The 21,813-nt window shown below is 38.4% G+C and overlaps 1 protein-coding gene across 4 annotated transcripts in view; it reads right to left on the bottom strand.

Moving 5' to 3' along the window:
* The window catches only part of PRKG2 (protein kinase cGMP-dependent 2), a 92,315-nt gene that overhangs the window by 49,032 nt on the left and 21,470 nt on the right, over positions 1–21,813 (bottom strand). For all 4 annotated transcript variants that reach the window (XM_059667421.1, XM_059667399.1, XM_059667405.1 and 1 more), the window contains 4 exons: positions 15,997–16,163; positions 11,712–11,825; positions 10,200–10,305; positions 4,904–4,967 (listed from right to left, as the gene is read on the bottom strand). In XM_059667421.1, coding sequence (XP_059523404.1) covers positions 4,904–4,967; positions 10,200–10,305; positions 11,712–11,825; positions 15,997–16,163 — 451 coding nt within the window. The remainder of the gene's footprint in view (positions 1–4,903; positions 4,968–10,199; positions 10,306–11,711; positions 11,826–15,996; positions 16,164–21,813) is intronic.

Here is a 21,813-nt window from a genome sequence, read left to right as displayed (position 1 = left end):
AGTTTCAAAGCAAGCCCTTTCCTACGTTCGAGCTAGATTGTACAGTTGAGATCGTTATGACCCTTGGAGGTTAAGGGAGGGACCCAACACTGCAGCCCAAGCACCTTCATTACATAGCTGATGTTCAGTGCTCTCTACTAAAACTGCTGGGGTCATGGTCGATGTGCCGGTCTCAGGATGCTCTTCAGTCTCTCCTGTTCCCATCTCAGCCTCGGTCACCGTTACCCCCACGGAGCAGAGGACTGTGGAGAATCTCTGAAGTGCCACTGGGCTGTTCTTCAGTTATTATAAAGACTTTTGGGTGTGTGAGGATCCACAACTTAATTCCCCTCAGTCTGATTAGTGAAAAGGGAGCAGCTTGAAAGGAATCACTGAGAAAGAGCCTTGTTGTTCCTTATGGGGCAACCTTCCTTGTGGTATTTTCCCCAGGGTTGGTTCTTTGTCACCAAAAGCCATGGGGGGAAGATAAATAATACCTCCCAGTGTGTTGACAGTAACTTCATAGATCAGAAAAGGTTGTGGATGTAGGTCAGACCAAAAATATATAGTGGTAAGTACTGGCTATGATGCCAGACTGGCCAGTGTTTGTCAAGTGGGGAGAGCAGCCAGTCCAGCCAGGGTGGTCACCAAGACCCAAAAGAGAAATGCAAACAGTGTGGTTACCGTCCTGTGGTTACGTAGGAAAGGGGTCCATAGAGGACCAAGAAGCCATAGACCTTGTCCTATGGACCAATGGTTTTCAAACATGTTTCACACTGACCTACAGTAAGAAATACATTATATGCACACACCCAAATACACACACACAGAGACATTTGTATGAAATTGAAACATATTATTCAAAACAGCATTTGTACTCATTACTCTGATATGAAACATGTTCCTCTAATTGGTTTTATGACCTACTGTGCCCCATAGTCTGAAAAAGATGTTTTAAAATAAGGTGCTAGAAATCTAGAGTACCTACAGAGTGTATGACAAAAGGAAAAAATAAGGAAATAATTCAAGGGCAGACTGAGAGGTCAAAGTCAGAAGAAAACTATACAAGCAGCAACAGCAAAAGACAAAAATATTTTTTTCACTAAAAAAAAAAAAAAATGCTCATTCTGTGATAGTCTAGTAAAATGCCTAAGCTCCTGTAAAAAAAATACATAAAACTTGAAGAAAAATCCAAGGTGATAAAGGACAACGACAAAAAAGCAAGCCTATGACTTTCTTAGAATCTTTAGGGTGTGGCTAGAAACTAGGCTGTAGTATTGATGATATACAATCAGATGTAGGACACACACACATACCCTCCATGCACCATGTGACTATGCACCCAAGTTGGTTGCTTAAGAAACTGTATACAGTTATTTGGGTTGTTGCCAGCAATTTTTTGTTTGCACAAGGACACTAGTTAAAACACCTGAGATATTTTAAAGCAAATACACCAGATCAGTGGACCCTACCAATCCTAATTTAGGACCCGATTGCTTAATTCCAGGGACCAGAGCCTACAAAATGAAAACTAACAGAAATCCCTCTGACTTGGGTAAGTCAACTGAATAGAATTCTGTAATGAAAAGATTGACAGAGCCTGTAGATTTGTGGCCCCCCACCACCTTACTTTTGTAGATGAGAAGACCCTAATGCCCACCACGATGAACTGACAGCTGCTAGTGACAAATCCTAATCTCAGGACCTTGGACTAGTAAACTTTCTACCTAGCTGCCCCACCCTTAACTAACTGGATCATAAACTGTGGCAAAATCCAGTTTCTCAACTTTTTTTATGGCCTTGGGTGTAATCATTAAAGTGAGAAAACCTTCTGGCTCATGCACGTGTTAACAGGAACTATAAGGAAGACGAGACCTTTAAAAAAATGATTAGAAGATAAAATGAAAAATTCCTGAATGAAGAGGCAGATTGTGGCAAACTCTAAATACATGTATTCTATTCATAATTCTAAGCTAGTGCTTCTCAAACTTTAATAAACAAGCATGAGACTTGCATAGTTAAAATGTGGATTTCTGGGCCCTTACTCCACCAGAATTTCTGATTCATTGTGAGGTGATACCTGGGAGTCTGTCTTTTAAGCAGCACTGCGGGTGATCTGAGTAAGGACTAGGACATTCCTCATACCCCACCCCACCCCCCACCACACCTCCAGTTTCCTGAAAGATGGCATATCAGAGTCACAGTGCAGAGGGTCACTGGGTCAAATACCAAAGGTCTGTAACAAAGAGATAGGTGACTTTTCCATCAACCACAGTCAAGTCCCATGCTCCCTGGATTGATCCCCATGTGTGGGAGCAGAAACTCCTTCCACTCTTGTCTTCTGTACCTGCTGCACAACCGCCAGGTACAGAAGTCACATTATCATTTTTATTATCATCAACAGTTACACTGCTTTCCCAATCTGTATCGTGTTTTACGATGTTCGTTAATTAACAGCAGTGAGTATATTGGTAGTATTCCCACTGTCCTTTCCCCATCAGAACATGACAAGAAGCTTGAAGATGATGTCTGCCTCTGGGGCTGAATGTTCTGAGTGATTTAAGCTGAAGCAAGAGATGCTATTGGAACTACACAATCGGGGCCATTTGGTTTAGGAATTCAACCAAGCCTTGACAAACACATCAGATCAACTGCTCAGTAACGGGAAGTCCTGATCTTCCTTCCTGGTCCCTGCACAAAAATTTAAAAACTCCCAAATCAACCCCTAAACAGCATGCCAGATCCAGCGTGTCTTTCTCAAAGGTTATGGACAGTTTGTGGGACAGCCGGTCCTAGAGCTCAGTGGGCGCTCTGTCATAACGCCAATGCCTTAGTGATCGGCTGTCGTCCATGTTGGCTATGCTGGTAAGTAATGTGCTTTTCTTAGAGCTACATAGATCCCACGGCTCCCTTGTTAGTCACTTTCCACATTTGAGAATTTTCACACGCTACAGGGTCCCATTTGTTTGCCAGGTATGAATAAAGAGCTCTTTATAAACCATGCTGCTGTCTGCAAATGCTGACATATAATAAAGCTTTCCTAGGGTGTTTTAAAAGATGAGACGTTCAAACTCGAATTGTGTGTTAATTAAGAATGGATGGGAGCCCCTCATCTGTATTTTCTGTACTATTGCCTGTGGCTGCTATAAATATGTCTAATTTACCATTTATTTTTAATGATACTAAATTTTAATATTTGCTGTCAGCATGGAATTCCCCTCTGGTGAATCGGCCCTATTAGTATTACATTAAAACCAGATTTTCCTGGGTTAACAAAAATATAGGGCCTCCCTAGCTTAAAAAAAAAAATACACCACAACACTCTCAGAAATTAGGATGAATTATTAATCTGTAACATCTGTGATTGGGTTATGTTACACTGGGAAAATCCCAAAAGATACAGGGCAAGCAGTCTTCTTGAAAATGACTTCATAACTGAACGCCCTGAGGACATAACGCCAGGCTCTGTGTCATCATGGCCTGTCCTTGATAAACTGCTGGACGGGGTCCATGAATTGTACATGGAAACATTACTGGTGTCACTTACGTTTAAGGATGCAATGACCAGTGCTCCCTTCTCAGCAGATATTAGTTTACACTGTGTATTGCGATTGACAGAGGCATGAATCTGTCAACAACCAGGCTTGCAGGTTGTGTTTTGTTTGTGTCTCCGGCTGAAAACAGCTTTACAACAGCTTAGCGTCTATGTGTGACTCCTTAATTATTCTTAACCTTCTTTTAAATTCCTGGTAAGCCATTTTGGTTTCAATGAAATTGACCCCCACCCCCGGTTAAAAAGAGGTTATTTGCTTTGAATGTTCAGCTCTGAAATCTGAAGAAGTTTTCATATAGTGCATAATATTAGATTCCAAGGTACGTGTCACAAAAGCTTTAGTCACAAAAAGACTTGGCTAGTCTTGGACTAGAACCAACCATCTGGGTGAGGCTTAATATGAGTTTGTGAACACATTCCAACATGCCATGTTTTTTCCCCTAGATGTTAAAATAGATAAAGTGCTTCTTAAGTGCAGTTTTTTCCTAAAGTATTTTCATGGCCTAGAGCAGTGATGGCGAACCTTTTGAGCTCGGCATGTCAGCATTTTGAAAAACCCTAACTTAACTCTGGTGCCGTGTCACATATAGAAATTTTTTGATATTTGCAACCATAGTAAAACAAAGACTTACATTTTTGATATTTATTTTATACATTTAAATGCCATTTAACAAAGAAAAATCAACCAAAAAAATGAGTTCGCGTGTCACCTCTGACATGTGTGTCATAGGTTCGCCATCACTGGCCTAGAGTGTGCAAGCATGGAGTGTTTCATGGCCTGATTCAGGAGCTATCACCAAATGCCCCAGTACCCTCTTTCTCTGCACAATTTCCTAATTTGCACCACCACTCCTTTATACTATGAAAACTCTGTACGAGTTGTGAAGTGCACTGCAGAAAATCAAATGCCTCTTGACCCTTTGTACACCGTAAGCATCTATAGATGCAAGCAGTGGACCTTCCCACAAGCCCTGCAGTCTACAGCTGCAAACCTCCCATATCAACTCTGGTCGCCCAACTTTCAAATCAGACTTGTTAGTGACATCTCTGGGTTTGCCACCATTTTGAACACATGGTAAGTAGCTGGTTGAGTAATGCAGATTAGTTTTATGAAATATACTAAAAAGATTAAAATATACTTTACACATGCAAGTCCAATGTTTTATACATTTCAGAAGAGTCACCTAAAGCTATCCCAGCCCCAGAATTCAGTGAGAATGGGCCTCATGGTTTTTCACAATAGAAAATGGCCCCTGGTCACTGTAGACTGCCGATCCACCATCTTTTCCTTTTTATTCACTTATAGTGCTAATAAGGACTACATTATACAATCTCTTAATAAAATGTATTTTTTGCTTTAAAGTTTCTTACCACTTCCAAGCAGTCAATGATCTTGGTTAACTTGTCTTCAGGTAAGTTCTTCAGCAAGGATACACTTCAAAATTAAAAAGACACATTAATTTCTTCATCTTCCTAAATTAAAATATAAATTTACACCTATATGTAGATTCAAAAATCTTTATATGCATCTAAAAATGCACCTTAATTTTTCCAAAGTAAACCTCCAAATATGTCACAGATAAACAACTAAATTTCAAATATTTTAAAATTACATAAATACATATAATCACAGGAATTTATCACAGGCAAATAAAAATAAGATATCATAAAGGGAAAAATCAAATTTTGTCTGGTTGGGGGGGAAAAACCCCACAACATTTTACATTTGCTGTTGGTTTTCAAAGAGAATCACTTCTGAAAATGTGTTTTTCCCATCTCAGTCTCTTTTATTAGCATGCGTGACAAGCTCTGCTTCCAGAGGATCAGATTTTCATCCAAATCCTTGCAATTAGGTAAAGACTGAATCCAGGGAGGGAATGTAGGAATTAGCATGAAAATGATCTCTGATTAGTTATATTATATTGTCTTAAAATTCATGATAGCCAGAGGCATGTAATAGAAACATTTTTACAAATAATAATAATACATAGAAAATGAAATAGAATACAGAAACTTACTTTTTTAAAAAAATAAGAAATTCCACTAGTGTGATTAACCAATCAAGATGATTAAATTGCTCTATTAGAGAAATTTCTCCTCTACTTTACCCATTTTTACTCAAGACTGTTGATAAAATTTCTATAAGATAAATATGTCTTTTTTAAAAATACATTTTATTGATTTTTTACAGAGAGGAAGGGAGAGGGATAGAGAGTTAGAACCATCGATGAGAGAGAAACATCGATCAGCTGCCTCCTGCACACCCCCCACTGGGGATATGCCTGCAACCAAGGTACATGCTCTTGACTGGAATCGAACCTGGGACCCTTCGTTCTGCAGGTCGACGCTCTATCCACTGAGCCAAACCGGTCAGGGCTGAATCTGATTTTTTCAAAAAGGGCTCTAAACTGACCCTGCACATGTGCAGGGAGAGGCACATGCCCAGGAGACATGTATAAGAATGTTTGCATCAGAATCATTTGTAACTGCCAAACACTGGAATACCCCCCAATAGGAGAGGATATCAGTGTACTGCAGTAGAGTCAGATATCAGAACTCTACTATAGGAGAAATTATTGAACTAATCAAATGGATCAATCTTAGAAAAAAATATTGAGTAGCCTGGCCTATGTGGCTCAGTGGTTGGGCATACCTATGAACCAGAAATTCACAGTTGGATTCCGGGTCTGGGCACAGGCCAGGTTGTGGGCTCAATACCCAGTGGGAGGCGTGCAGGAGGCAGACAATCAGTGTTTCTCTCTCATCATTGATGTTTCTGTCTCTCCCTCTCCCTTCCTCTCTGAAATCAATAAAATTATATCTTTAAAAAGTATTGAGCATTATGCTAAGTGAAATAAGCCAGTCAGAGAAAGATAAATACCACATGATCTCATTCATTTGTGGAATACAGAAAACAACATAGACTGACGAACAGGGACAGAACCAAAGACATAGAAACAGCGATCAGACTTTCCCAGAGGGAAAGTAGGGGAGGGGAGGGGTAAGGGGAAGAGATCAACCAAAGGACTTGTATGCATGCATATAAGCCAAACCAATGGACACAGACAACAGGGGGATAAGAGCATGAGTGTGTGTGTGGGGGGGAGGGTGGGTTGGGTGTTAATGGGGGGATGAGGACACATTTGTAATACCTTAACCAATAAAGAAATTTTAAAAAAAGTATCGAGTGAAAAATTGAGTTGCAAAAATAACACCATTTTTATGAAGTTCAAAAATAGGCTAAATCAAGCTATAAGAAACTAACAAAGACTTCCAAGGGAATGATTAGTACTAAACTTCAGAACATATGCTACACCAAGGAAAGGGAGGATGTAGGAAGCTAGGAAATGACATGGTGGAGCACATGAGAATAACAACATGACTAACTTTCTACTTCTTGGGTCAGACAGAGGCTTGATGATGCTCATTTTGTTATTTTTTTATAAATTACACTAGAGGCCAGGTGCACAAAAATTTGTGCACTGCGGGGGGGGGGCGTGTCTCTCAGCCCAGCCTGTGCCCTCTCGCAGTCTGGGACCCCTTGGGAGATAACAACCTGCTGGCTTAGACCTGCTTCCGGGTAGCAGAGGGCAGGCCCAATCCCTAGGTGCAGCCCCTGGTTGGGCTCAGAGCAGGGCCAATTGGGGAGTTGGGGCGCCCCCCCCCATCACGCACAGAGCAGGGCCCATCAGGGGGTTGAGGAGCTCCTCCCTGTCACACACAGAGCAGGGCGGATCAGGGGGTTGGGGTGCCGCCACTGTCACACTCAGGGCAGGGCCAATGGGGAGGTTATGGCTCTACCCTGTCACACACAGAGCAGGGCCCATGGTGGGGGGGGTTGGGGCGCCGCCCTCTATCACCCACAGAGCAGGGCCGATCAGGGGGTTGGGGCACCGCACCCTGTCACACACAGAGCAGGGCCCGTGGGGGGGGGGGATTGGGGCACCGCCCTCTATCACCCACAGAGCAGGGCCGATCAGGGGGTTGGGGCGCCTTCCCCTGTCACGAACAGAGCAGGGCGGATAGGGAGGTTGTGGCCCCGCCCCCTGTCACACACAGAGCCGCAGGGTGATCAGGGGGTTTGGGCGCTGCCCCCTGTCATGCTGATCCCGGTGCCGGGAGGCCTCACGGCTCCGCTGATCCCGGTGCTGGAAGGCATATTACCCTTTTACTATATAGAATAGAGGCCTGGTGCATGGGTGGGGCTGGCTGGTTTGCCCTGAAGGGTGTCCTGGATCAGGGTGGGGGTCCCCACTGGGGTGCCTGGCCCGTCTGGGTAAGGGGCTGAGGGCTGTTTTCAGGCTGGGACTGAAGCTCCCAACTGCTCCTTTTTTTCTTTTTCTTTTTTTATTCTGGGCCAGCTTTAGCTCTGAGGCTCCAGCGCTTAGGCCTCCACTGCTGAAAGTAGGTATCTGGTTTGTTTCAGTTCGAAACAATGTATAACTCCAGCTCTGACTCCAGCTCTGAGATCCCAGCCGGCTGAAAGCTGGTTTCTGGAGTTTTGTTTAGCGTCTGTATTTGTTACAATGTTTGAAACTGCCAGCTCAGAGGCCTGCAAGGCAGGCGGGGAACGTTGCAGTCCTCCGTCACTGAAGCAAGCAAGCCTCATGTTAGTTTCAAGCTGCCTGGCTGCTGGCCGCCATCTTGGCTGACAGTTAATTTGCATTTTGCCCTGATTAGCCAATGGGAAGGGTAGCGGTCGTACGCCAATTACCATGTTTCTCTTTTATTAGTGTAGATATATACTGTGTATTTTTTATATACATCCAATACTTCATAATTAATATAAATGAAAAACGAAAGAGCTTACTGTGTATTATGAAATAAATGTATTTCTCTAATGTCTCCTTATTAATGAAAAGGTAAAAGGGTAATGAAAACATGTCATTGATTAACACATGCCCATTGTGAAAGTTCTACTTCTGCTCCACACTGGGATCTACAATGTTAGTGAAAATTTTCTCCTGCAAACCAATACCTTTGGGGAGGGGTGAGGATATCTGTTGTCTGTCTCCCCTCTATGAAGGCAAAGATCAGGTTTACCTTGATCACCACTGAATCCACCATGTTTAGGGCTCAGCAATAAGTATTTGTTGAATGGATGCATGAATAAGAAAACAAAAGGAAGGAAGGAAAGAAAAAATAAAAAAGGAAGGAATATGTACTAGTAAATTCTCTGAGCTCCTTTCACTAGGCCAGAACATGCTAGACTCCAAGGGAATGAATTGCTATGCCTAGTGGTTCAGGTTTTGTCTTAGATATTCAAGTGCAACCCACCTGCACTGGTTTATTTATTTATTCCCCCCCTTTTTTGCCCTTGCATAAGTGTGGTTCATTAACTCCAAGTGCTAACCTGTGTTGGTCAGTTATTGAATTTTGAGGTCACTTACACTAAGGCATTGGTTGGCATAAAGGTAAGGCACCTACTTGTCATTATTGCGACTCTGTTCCAGGAGTCATTATTGACTCTAGGAGAGTAACTCAGCAAGATTCTTAATGCCTGTAATGTTCTACTGATCAGCAATGCATTCATTCAATATGTACTGAGTCCGCACTATACGTGAGGCACTGTAGAGCCCTAAAATCATTGATTCTGCAGGCCAGTTATGTAAGACAAAAGCACCATACTTAAAAAGAACTTAGTATTTTTTTTTTTTGGAAACTGTCAGACATTTTATTATAATGACCAATTATCATAGGTAACAATTCATTACAGTATGCATTGCAGATTCAGATGCTGTCAAAACTCCCACAAAAGATGCAAAAATAGTTTAAATGAGGAACTTACACTTTCAAAAACATTTTTTAATGTGTAACTGACTTTTTCTGACTCAGAAGTATTTCCTTCTATATGAGTTTACCTATCCAAATAGTTTGGCATATAAAACAGCTCACAAAATGAGCATGTCTCAAGGATCCATGCCATCATGGCAAGCACTGTAACATTTTGGCATGTTAATTTGCTATAAATATAGTAATCTGGAAGATGGTGTGGCTATGCAAATGAGAAAAAATGTCTCTGGTAGCCCAGCCAGCATGGCTCAGTGGTTGAGTGTTGATCTATGAACCAGGTGGTCACGGTTCAATTCTTGGTCAGGGCACAGGCCGGGGTTGCTGGCTTTATCCCCAGTAGGGGACATGTAGGAGGCAGCTGATCAATGGTTCTCTCTCATCATTGATGTTTCTATCTCTCTCCTTCTCCCTTCCTCTCTGAAATAAAAAAAATATATATATTTTTTAATGCCTCTAGTAAATCAAGTAAGAATAGGAAAATACATTAATTTCAAGATTATTCTAAGCAAAGCCATTATTAGAAAGATTATCTTTTGTTATCCTCTTCCAAATTATAGAATATCTTTCAAAGTCAACTGAGCAACCCAGGTGAGTATTTTAGGATTTTTTTGCACAGTTTTCTATACAACATACAATGGCTCCATATATACTAGGGCAAATTAGTAGGAGAAATAAATCAAAAGTCAGGGCATGAGGCCAACGGGAATTAAATATTATACAGAGTGGCATTTACTGCACAGGAATAATTCTGGTTGCATCATGTGGAAAATGCTTAGTAGTAAGAGAAGCTACAGTGAAATAATTATTGTGGTAAAACCAACAGACCCACAAAATGGCTGCACCATCTTTGGCTCTTTCTACCTGTTAGCCTTACCTTCTGAGGAAGTTTCTGTACTGTTCATCTCTAGCTTGAGCCGTCCTTCTCATTATATTCTGGAATACCTCTCGATCTAGTGCCCAAGTTTTAACATTGGTAATAGCTTTAGAAAAAAAAAAAAAACACCAAGAAAGTAATAAAATATCATTTAGCCCCATATTAAGAAAACATTACAAAATGTTAATCAATAAATATTTTATATATTTGCATAAAATGGTATTTATTGGAAAATGCATTATTTCAACATGCAAATGGAAGGCAGCGGGGATATAAATAGTGGGCAATTTTATAAAATCATTTTTGGCTTTCCTGTGACCCAGGGTTTGGAAGTGAGTAGCAAAAGATTTCCTTTCTAATTATGTTTTGCTTAGGATGATATTAAAATTAGTTTGCAATTCCCAATTAAGCACTGCATCATCAGGATGTATTTCAGATCTGTGCTGTGATAGAAGAAAAGCCAGCTACTCTGTAGCTACTCCAATGAGTTAATTGAAAGTTTAAAATCTCTGGGTGTAGGAGTGTATTTTTATGTCTTTTTATGGTGTTCAGACATTGTTGGTAAAGAGAGCCAATATATTTTAAGGATCACTATGGTTACTATTACATAAAATATATACAAATAATTTTCAAAGAGATTATGGAAGATAGTTTTTGAGACTTTTTTTTTTTTTTTTACAGGACAGACATTAAAAGCAAGAATAAAATCTAAAAAGGAAGAGGAACAGAAATACCAGCTCTAAAAATTCTATATGAAATAACGGTTGTGAGATTTTTTTTTTAAGGAGTAATGAGAGTCTACAAAATAGATCAAAACCCAAAGCTCTGATTTACTAAACTTTAGAGTGAATTAGAATCATCTTGACATTCTAAACCTGAACTGCCAGAGATTCTGATTCAGGTTTGGAACGGAGCCCTGAATCTGTATTTTTATCAAATACTGCAGCAATGCTGAGACATGTAACCCAGTCCCAAGCACTGAGAAACATCACATCCAAGTAATTCAGAAGGAAATTCAAGATTGAATACATTCAAAACAAGAACTTAAAAGAGAAGCAATTAAACTAATCTCAAGTCATTCATGAAAATTCTCATTAATTAATTCACATCATTTTTGATATATTTTTTTTCATTAGTTTAAATTTTTTGGTTTATAATATGGTCAGAATTTCATAGAGAATGGAAAGTAAACATTCTAGATGAGCCAAAGGCAGATGTCTACATGGCAAAAAAAAAAAGGGAAGTGGCAAATAAAGCAAATATTGAATCATTCAGCTGAAAGCCGTGTTCATATTTTACATACAGGTATCTAACGGGAGAGTTTTTTAAAATTTGAATTATTCAGACCAGTGCTTCAAAATAAATGTTCTTAAGAGTATAGCATTTCTATTAATAAGAGCATATGGGTCACAATGGAAGGCAAAAGACTAAACCAGATGCAACAGTGACTCAACCAGATTACCTTTAACATTGCAAAACAATTCAAAACTACAGCATTTCAACAACCATTACCTTTCACAGAGGCGGTCCTTGTACAGTTGTATAAAATGGCTAGTTCCCCGAACGTGGTCCACATAGGGATGCATGATATCAATTTCTCCCCTTGAAACACCTCCACACGGCCCTCTATCAAGTAGAATTAAAACAAAAACCACAAATAATAAAAATCTGCCTGGATTCCATGAATTTAAAAAATAAAGTACATAAAGCATACAGTTATTATATCTATGATTCTCATTTTAATAACGTGGTTAAGAATGCAGACTGAAACCAGCTCAGCCACATATCATTAACTGTTCACCTTGAGAGAGTTACCCTCTTGCTTTGAGGTTCCTTGTCCATAATGGGGAAAATAATATTTACTTCATGCACTTAATGTAGGTAGGGAACTTAGAACAATGGCTAGCATATAGTAAATGCCATATGAGTGTTAGCTATTGTGAATATTATCATTGTTACCATGTTCTTTCTCTGAAGCAGTGGATGGCAAGTGTTTTATTTAAAATTCATTCTAATCTATGAAGCAATTTCTCTTGTACAAGAAACACAAATTACTGTATGTCTTGGAAACATACCACAGCTGTTCACACTATCATAACTGAGAAGTACACTGGCCCCAGAGTCAGACTACCTGGCTCTGAGTAGTCATCGGCTGTGTCCTTGAGTAAGTTACTTTACTATGCCTCAGTAGTTGTCTAGCCCCTCATTCAGTGAAATTAATTAATAAATGGAAGTCACTAAGAAGAGCGCTTGAAAAAGACCACAAGCTGGAAAAAAATATTTTTGCAAAAGACACATCTTATAAAGGACTATTGTAAAAAAATATAAAAGAACTCTTAAAATTCAGCATTAAGAAAACAAATAAAATGGGCCAAAGACCTTGACACTCGCCAAAGAATTTACATAGATTGCACACAAGCATATGAACAGCTGATCCACATCAAATGCTATCAGGCATATGTAAATTAAAACGACAATGAGGTATCACTACATACCTACTAGAATGGCCAAATTCCAGAAAAATGACACCACCAAATGTGGACAAGGATGTGGAGCAACAGGAACTCTCATTCATTGTTGGTGAGAATGCAAAAGGGTTAAGCCCCTTTGGGAGGCAGTTGGTTTCTTAACAAACTAGGTATACTTTTACCATACAATCCAACAATCATGCTCCTTGGTATTTTTACCCAAAAGAACTGAAAACTTATGACCACACAAAAACCTGCACACAGATTTTTATGGCAGCTTTATTCTTAATTGCCAAAACTTGGAAGCAACCAAGATACCCGTCCATGGGTGAATGAATAACTGAACTGTGGTGCATCCAGATAATAGCATATTATTCGGTGCTAAAACAAAATGAGCTATTAAGCCATGAAAAAAACATGGAGGAATCTTAAATGCATATTACCAAGTGAAAGCCACTAATTCCAACTGTATCACATTCTGGAAAAGGGAAAACTATGAAGAAAATGAAAAGATCAGTGGTTGTCAGGGCTGGGTGAGGGGAGATGAATAAGCAGAGGACAGAGGATCATTAGGGCAATGAAAATGTTCTGTAAAATATTATAATGAACAATACATGTCATTATACATTTGTCTAAACCCATAGAATGAACAACAACAAGAGTGAATCTTAAAGTAAACTAAGAACTTGGGTGATTATGATATGTCAATATAGGTTCATTCTTGGGGAAAAAAGTAAAAATAATTTTTGTACCACTCTGGTGAGTAATATGGATAATAGGGGAGGCTATGGATGTGTGGGGACAGAGGACATATGGGAAATATTTCCATCTCAATTTTGTTATAAAACAAAAATGCCTCTAAAAATGATGTCTTGTAAATAAAAAGTGCAGAAGAAAAGTGTTTGAAACTGATCTTTATTTAGACAAAGGTTGGAGGAAGGGAGAAGCAGCACTTCAGGTACCTCCTCACAATTTTTTTTTTTTACCCTGGAAATTCTACACTGCTTTCCCTTTGAAGAAATTAAAATAAAACCTAACATAACTAAAATAATATGCAAAAGAACCTATATTCTTAGTGGGGTTATTCTACTTGAAGAATCCCCTTCTCCTAAATCATCACTAAGTACATCTGGTGGTCTAAGTACATCTGTTCATCTACTCATTCAACAAATCTTACGTTGGCACTTACGTACTACCAGGAACTGATCCAGGTGCCAGAGACAGAGTGGACAAAACAGAAAAGATACTGATTCTGACAGAACTTATATCCTAGTAACAAATAAACTCTGCTTAGGCTCCAAAGCCTATAAATTAGATATGAAAAATTTAATAAGTTCTCATTACCACTAAATTCCTTTCCATTGAAAACACTTAATGGTACTGCCAAATTAGTATCATAGATGTTAATGCATTTCATTTTTATACTAAGGTTATGTCTCATTGGACTTGAGCAATACTGACAATATATGGACTATCAAAAGTTTAAGCTGAACACCATTTATCATTTGCTATTCATTCTCTATCTTATAAAGGGCAGATTTTTAATTAACAAATTAATTTGCTCAATCAATTGAATCAGGCAATTCAGTCCTTAGATAACAAGTAATTAATTAAAATAAGAAACTGTTCCATTTTCATTTCCATGTGTGCTATAGCCCTGATTTGAATGGCTGTATGGATGCTGCCTTCTGTTCAAACTCCTCTCCCCCCCAAGCCTTTCATCAGAGTTACTGGCAAGGAACAAGATGGGCAGACATGAGTTTCACATACTTTTCTAGCAGGTTCCATAAGTACTTATTGACTTAATGACCTAACTTTTTTCTCTCCAGAATGTTTTTGTGTTGCTAAAGTAGAAGCAAAATGGCCAAGAAAAAAAGGGAAAAATTGCTCTGGATCACCTGTCCCCCAACACATGAAGGCTGCATAAATTAAGACTTTAATTCACTTATTGGGTAAAATAATTACTTGGGAGTGACAGTAGAATTTTAAGGGTACCTATAAAATTGTAGATGGCAAAAAATAAATCAATAGTTATGAGACTGGGTTGTTTAAAGAATCAAAGTATATGAAAACAATCTTTTGCATACTATACATAGAATAATACATGTTTATTAATTTTTTTGTATAGGCAACATCTGCCCCACACTTAAGACACCAAGTAAACAAGAATTATAAAAGCATAGCTGAAGAAGTGGCAAGATCACTGAATTAGCACTTGTTCACTAGAACATGCCAAACTTAGAGATTGTGAAGAGTGACTTAGTCAACTAAAAATCATCCATCACATTAATATTAACTCAAATTTTATTGGTCTGTAATTTTAGCTAATATTCAGCCTATACATTTATTCTGGTATTTTTGTTTAGATGTGTCTAAATGTGCTTATATTGTATTTGTATAACCTTATATTATGTTCATATAAGTTTAAGTGAGTTTATAATAAAAGTAGCTTAAAAATAAGAACATTTTAAAAGCATTGCTTGGATTGCCATGAACTGTAAAGAAAAACAGAAGACCACGGCATATCCTAGGTTACCATTCTGTCTGGGTAAACCAATTTAGCTTCCCCTGCCCCCTTCAAAACTGGAAAAGTTGGGGCAATTCAGAATTTGACAGAGTCTTCAATATCCATAAACCCTATTCAAATAATTTCTTGCTTCTATATCTAAAAAAATGTTTTTGTATACCACTATAAGACACGCATTTAATATGCACTTGAGAAATAAATCCTTTGATGTTCAAGTATTCATATATGAAGGAAACCATTTAAATGGCTCTAAAACTACCAGTTATAATTTCAAGGCATTCCATTTGATTCATTGACAAAATAGTTGCGTGTTTTTCCTGGTACACCCAAAAAATGTCAACATAAACAATAGTATTTGTAATGGAAACAGCTTTTTGTAGTTATTGAATGAGTGACACTGTGATTAAAATATGGACTTGAATCAGATCACCTAAGTTTGCATCCTACCTCCACACTTAGGAGCTGTGTGGCCTTGGATAAGTTACTTAACCTCTCTGTGACAGTCAACATTAGTAACATGGAGATACGGGCAACATCAGTAACCAGCAACAGAAGTGATGAGAAGATGAATGAGATTTCTCTGTTCAGTGTTCACAGGATGCTCGACATATAGAAAGCATTCAGTAAATATTAAGTCTTATCATCATCATGATAGATCAACAATGTTACTATTTCATGATCTCAATCTGTTACATTTCCTGCAAACACAGAAAACTGTTTTTGCATTTTCACAAATGTTTGCAAAAATCATAATAGGCAAAATATTTGTTATACAATAACTGGAAAAATCTGTGAAACCCACCTGCCAACACAAAGATATGGTTTCCTGGTTCTCCCTGCTTAATAATGTAACTCCCTTGCTGGTAGTTTCTTCCATACATGCATTCCACCATGTCTTTGATTTGCTGAGGATCCAGTCTCTTCAAAAACTGATTTTTATTGAGAGCATCTGTAATGAGCTTCTTCTCACTGTTGTAATGAAAAAGAGATGTTAGTTACAATGAAGGAAAACCATGTTTTGCTGTTTAGATTCATTTCATTTTGAATGTGGATACAACTAAGTACTTACAACTTTTCCGCAGGACAAATTTGTTTTCTAGCCCCACCAACACTTGACCCTTATCACTATTATTCCTTACATGTAAAATCTTTTAAATTTTTTTGAATATTTTCTGGTAATCATGATTACACCAAGTTTATTATCACTCCTAATTATGTTCATCGCAAAGGTAGCAACTCTCAAGATCGCTAGATGCACTACTAATGGACGCATGACGTTTGGGATGGAAAGCAAATCTGGTTGGTAGATAGAAGGCGTATTTAAAATACAACAACTCAGTTCATTCATTGATGAATTGTGCATAGCTATGCATACTGCCTCTGGTACTAGTTATTTTACATCTTATTTAATCCTTACCACTATCCTGCGAGATAATTACTATTCCTATTTTATGAATAAGTAGACTAAGAGGTAAGAAACAACTTATTTCCTCTAGGATTTAAATCTAAGTCTGTGGGTCTGAAGTCTGTGCTGATTTCATTCCATCCACTGCCTCTTCTGAGCTAGAGAAGTCAGCTCCCTTGGGACTTGTTAGGTTTGAGCAGACATAAAGGGTGGTGGTAGTAGTCTGGGTTTGCCTAAATTTTGCCTCTTAGCATGTCGAGACTAGACAACTTACGTATTAAATCTCACAGCCTTTTCATATCCAAAATCCAAGGCCCACTCGTTGATAATCCTAGAATACTCTACTTTCTTTTAGAAAAGAGTAGCTACAAATAAATTATCCAACCATCATTACCGAAATTTAAAATGTTTTAATTAAAATACTTTATATGTATATGTAGATATCATAGAATTGATGAACTAGAAAAAAGACACGTTGGCTTGTGAGCTAAGTCAGAATCTTTGTACAAAACATTTGCTCTCACTCAACCTCAGTGCGATTTTTTACATAGGCGTGTTTTTTCCCCCAGTATTTTTCATCCAAACTCTATCCCATCCCTAGTTTTACTGTTTAAAAACTTGTAATCATTTTCTACACAGAAAGTTCTCAAACACAAGGTAAACTGTCATGGAATTAGACACTTCCTTCATGACTGCATCCATCAGCTCAGCAGGCTACCTGAAGGAAACACAACAAAGTCTTGTATAGAAATATCATCTTCCCCACAGTGGCTCTATCATCCTCAACCATCCAAACTCTTTAAGTACCTTGAGAACTTCTTTCTTCCTTCATCTAATCTATCACCAAATCTTGTCAATTCTCTTTAAAAACATCCCTTTTATCTATTTTTGTTTCTATTAGCTCAAGGATGTCACCACAGTATTAAAAAAAAAAAAAAAAAAAAAAAACCTTAGGTCTGGACAACTTTAGCAGCTTCTTTTTGGGTACTTTAGTTCTTAGCCTCATTCCCCCCTACAGTCCATCTTATACTATGATATCAGATTAATCCTGCCAAAAAACTGACTTCACCCAGATCTAATTCTTCCCTCATCCACTAAAACCAACAATTCATTCAATTAATACGCATTGAGAAAATACTCCCAAAGCCCCAGCTTTCATGGGCCTTTCATGCCAGGGTACCTACCATTCCAGCAAATGTTTCCTCAATGCTGATATATCCCACTTTCCCAAAATATGTTCTAAGAAGTACTGGTCCTTTATAAGCAAATGTATGCTGAGTTTAAATAATTTTGAAATTTCATAATGCATAACTTTAAAGGTTCAAATAAATCTTGCAGTAAACAAGTCTGTTTAATGTTTTCCAAGGCTCGGTGTCTTTTTTATTTATATTTCTTTCTTTTCTTTCCTTTTTTGGAGAGGGTGCTTAACTTCCATTAACATGCCATGGAAGTATAGTTGGCCTGTGAACAAATTGGTTTGAACCGTATGGGTCCACCTACATGCAGATTTCCCCCCATAAACATTATAAATGTATTTTCTCAACCTTGTGGTTTTCCTTAATAACATTTTCTTTTCTCTAGCTTACTTTATAGCAATAATACAGTATGTACTGTATATACAAAATATGTTTATGTTATCAGGAAGGCTTCCAATCAACAGCAGTCTCCTAGTAGTTAAGTTTTGGGGGAGTCACACATTATATCCTGGTTTTTTACTATTCAGGGGAATTGGTGCCCCTAACCCCTGTGTCATTTAAGTGATTTTTAACCATCTCACTAAATACAAGGTCAATAAGAAAATTCAATTGTGTTTCTATATCCCAGCATCAAACAATTAAAAATGAAATTTTAGAAATGGCATCATTTTATAAGATATTAAACACATCAATTATATCAGATTATATCTACCAAAAACGTGTAAGATCGCTCTACTGGAAAGTAGAACATATTAATAAAATCTAACTAATGGAGACATCTGCCCCAGTTATGAATTAGAAGACTAAATTTTTTAATAATGTTAATCTATTCAAATTGATCAGGTTCAATGATATCCCATTCAATATTTTTTTAATTTATATAAATTAACAAGATGATTCTAAAATTCTTACAGTTATAAGGATGCCCAAGAACAGTTATAACAATTTGAAAAACAATAACAAAATTGGAAGATGTAAAGTAGTAGATATCAAAAATTATTAATCAAAGTAAGAGAATATACTCTTAGCACAAGGATGGACAAAAAATACCTTTGGAACTGAACAGAATGTTCAGAAACCCAAACAAATATACATAGATATGGGAAAAAGCAGACATCAGTGGAAAATACATACTTTAAAAAGTGCTCACTTGGAAGTGCCCGGCAAGCTCAGTCGGTAGAGTATGAGACTCTTAAAAAGTGCTCACCCTTGTTAATTCTTAAGGAAAAGCAAAGCAAAGCCAAAATAAGATACTACAATATACCCACCAGAATGGCTAAAATGAGAAATATTGACAATGCCAAATGCCAGCAAGAATGTAGAGTAACTTAATACTCATACATTGCTGGTGATAGTATATATTTGTTAGACTATTTTGGAAAATAATTTACCAATTTGTATTAAATGTGAACTCAGATAAAGTGTTCTACCCACCATTTCCACTCTAGGTATATATCCATCATAAATCATAATAATGTACCAAAAGACATATGCAAAAATAGTCATGGCAGCTTTATTCAAAATTGCTAATCATGACAAACAACCAAATGCCCATCAATAGCAAATTAATAAATTGTGGCATAGTCATGAAACACACACTACATAACACTGATAATTAATGAACCGCTGCTATGTGCAAAATGTAAGTGAATCTTGTAAACAAATGAAGCCAAACTCTGTAGAGTATATACTTTCTAGTTCCATTAAAATAGAATTCTAAAGTAGGCCAAAGGTATTCTCTGATCATACTGGCACAGATAGTGACTCCCCTTGTGGAGATAATGGGTAGGGGTTGGGAGAGAGCAAAAGGGGCTTCTGACAGCTGGTAATGTTCTATTTCCTGACCTATCAGTAGTCACATGGGTGTGTTCACTCTATGATTTGTGTTCTTCAATAAAAATTTCACTTAAAAATTAAAATATGTGTATGGCTTTGGAGTCAGAAAATGCCAGGTTAAAACCCAGCTGGCTGTCCCACACTTCTTAGCTGTAATATTGGTCAGGTCACTTAACCTTTCTTTTTGTTATTGTTGCTGTTAATTCTTACCAAAGGATATTTTTCCATTGATTTTTAGAGAGTGGATGGGAGGGGGAGAGACAGAGAGAGAAACATCAAGGTGAGAGAGACACATCGATTGGCGAACTGGCACCCCGACCGGGGCCGGGATCATGCCTGCAACAGAGGTATGTGCCCCTGACTGGAATAAAATCAAACCCGAGACCCTCCAGCTTTATTCAAAATTGCTAAACATTCTGGCTCTATCCACTGAGCCAAACTGGCTAGGGCTCACTTAACCTTTCTGAATCTCAGATTTCTCCTATGTGAATAGAGCATGGTGATCATAATTACAGAAATATATGCACTAAGGTAAGGTGCCAGTAAACAATAAATGGCAGTTGTAGTAATAGTTGATGGTGATAGTAGTAATAATTTCCTGTGGGATGGGAAAAGTTCTGAAACCATGGAGAAACAAAGAGGCACTGTCAAGCCCCTCTGCTCAGTTCAAAGTTCCTCCAATAGGACTGGATCTCAAATGCATGCCCATTACCGGCAGCATAGGTAATCTTTTTATAATCCTTTTATACCCCCCATGTACGTAATCAACATTCTTTGAAGCAATAAATTCTTGTCCTCTAAATTGCTTCAGGAAGTTTAATTTTTCAAAGTCCACTGACAGTTCTTGTTATGCTGGGCCCTCAATCTTCCTTCTCAGGCCCTGTGTATCAGAGGCCTGTGCTCTCATTGTTTGTTTTTGTTGGGTCATGGCATGCAGCTTGCAGACTTCTTTGCATGAGGCTTAGTGCAAAGCAGGGGCCAACACCTCTTATCTATCTGGGATTTCTTGTGAGCACAGAGGCCAAGGTAACTTAACTTGGGTGACATTTCATAGCTTTATTACATATGCCCCAGAAATCATATTGTAAATCATACTTGTCAAGGGCACAACATCTGGAACTGTACTACTAGGGTTTGATTCCTAATTCTGCCATTACTAATGGTGGAACCCTGTGCAAGTCACTTTATCTTGAGTTTTCTCAGCTGTAAAATGATAATAACAGTCCATGAGTCACTGGATTTCTATGAGAATTAGATTAGTTAACAATATAAAGCACTAAGAACGGCCCCTGGCATGTAAAATATGTTACATAAAGGACAGCTATTCCTGTTACAGGTCAGCAACTTACCAGCAACTTAAAAACCTTCCAGTTAAAACAACTCTAAAAACTCTATTCTTGCCCTAGCCAGTTTTGCTCAGTGGATAGAGCATCGGCCTGCAGACCGAAGGGTCCTGGGTTTGATTCTGGTCAGGGGCACATACCTTGGTTGCAGGCTCCTCCCTGGGCCAGGCTCTGGTCTGGACTTTTGCAGGAGGCAATCGTGTGTTTTTCTCACATTGATGTTTCTCTCTGACTTTCTCTCTCTCTTCCACTCTTGCTAAAAATCAGTGGAAAATATCCTTAGATGAGGATTAACAAAAAACAAACAAGCAAGCAAAAAAAAAAAAAAAGAAAGAAACCCTATTCTTGACACCTGCCTTTATTTACGGAGACTCCTTCTCAGTGTTGGTAAAACTCCTGACAGTCCAGCCCACAGCCCGGCCAGCGCCCCTCCATGCCCAAGGTACCCCAGGCCCGCAACTGTGACAGGCTACTTTGACTCCCTTCAATTCCTCCTTCCATTCCTCCTTCAAAACCCAGCTCAAGGTCATCTCTTCGATGGAGGTTTCTCTGATCCCACTAAACCAAGGATGCTCCCTCCTTCCTTTGTACACCTTAGAAGATTCATCATACAAGACTGCAATAAATTTTAATTTCTCCCAAAAAACCTGTAATCTTCAAAAGTGTGACTATGCTTTCTTCATCCTCTTATTATCAAAAATATCTAGAATTCTCTGGCATGTAGTAGGAACTCAACAAAATTAATGCTAAAGGACATGCAACTTCTTTCTCCTACTTTAAAAATCATGGGTACAGAGACAAGAGTGGAGGTGGGCCTGCCGGTCACCTAGGAAACAAGG

This window comes from Myotis daubentonii, chromosome 1 (assembly GCF_963259705.1).
Source record: "Myotis daubentonii chromosome 1, mMyoDau2.1, whole genome shotgun sequence".
Classification (NCBI taxonomy): Eukaryota; Metazoa; Chordata; class Mammalia; order Chiroptera; family Vespertilionidae; genus Myotis; species Myotis daubentonii.
The sequence above is the reverse complement of the archived record's forward strand: the minus strand, read 5'-3'. Positions and strand labels throughout refer to the sequence as shown.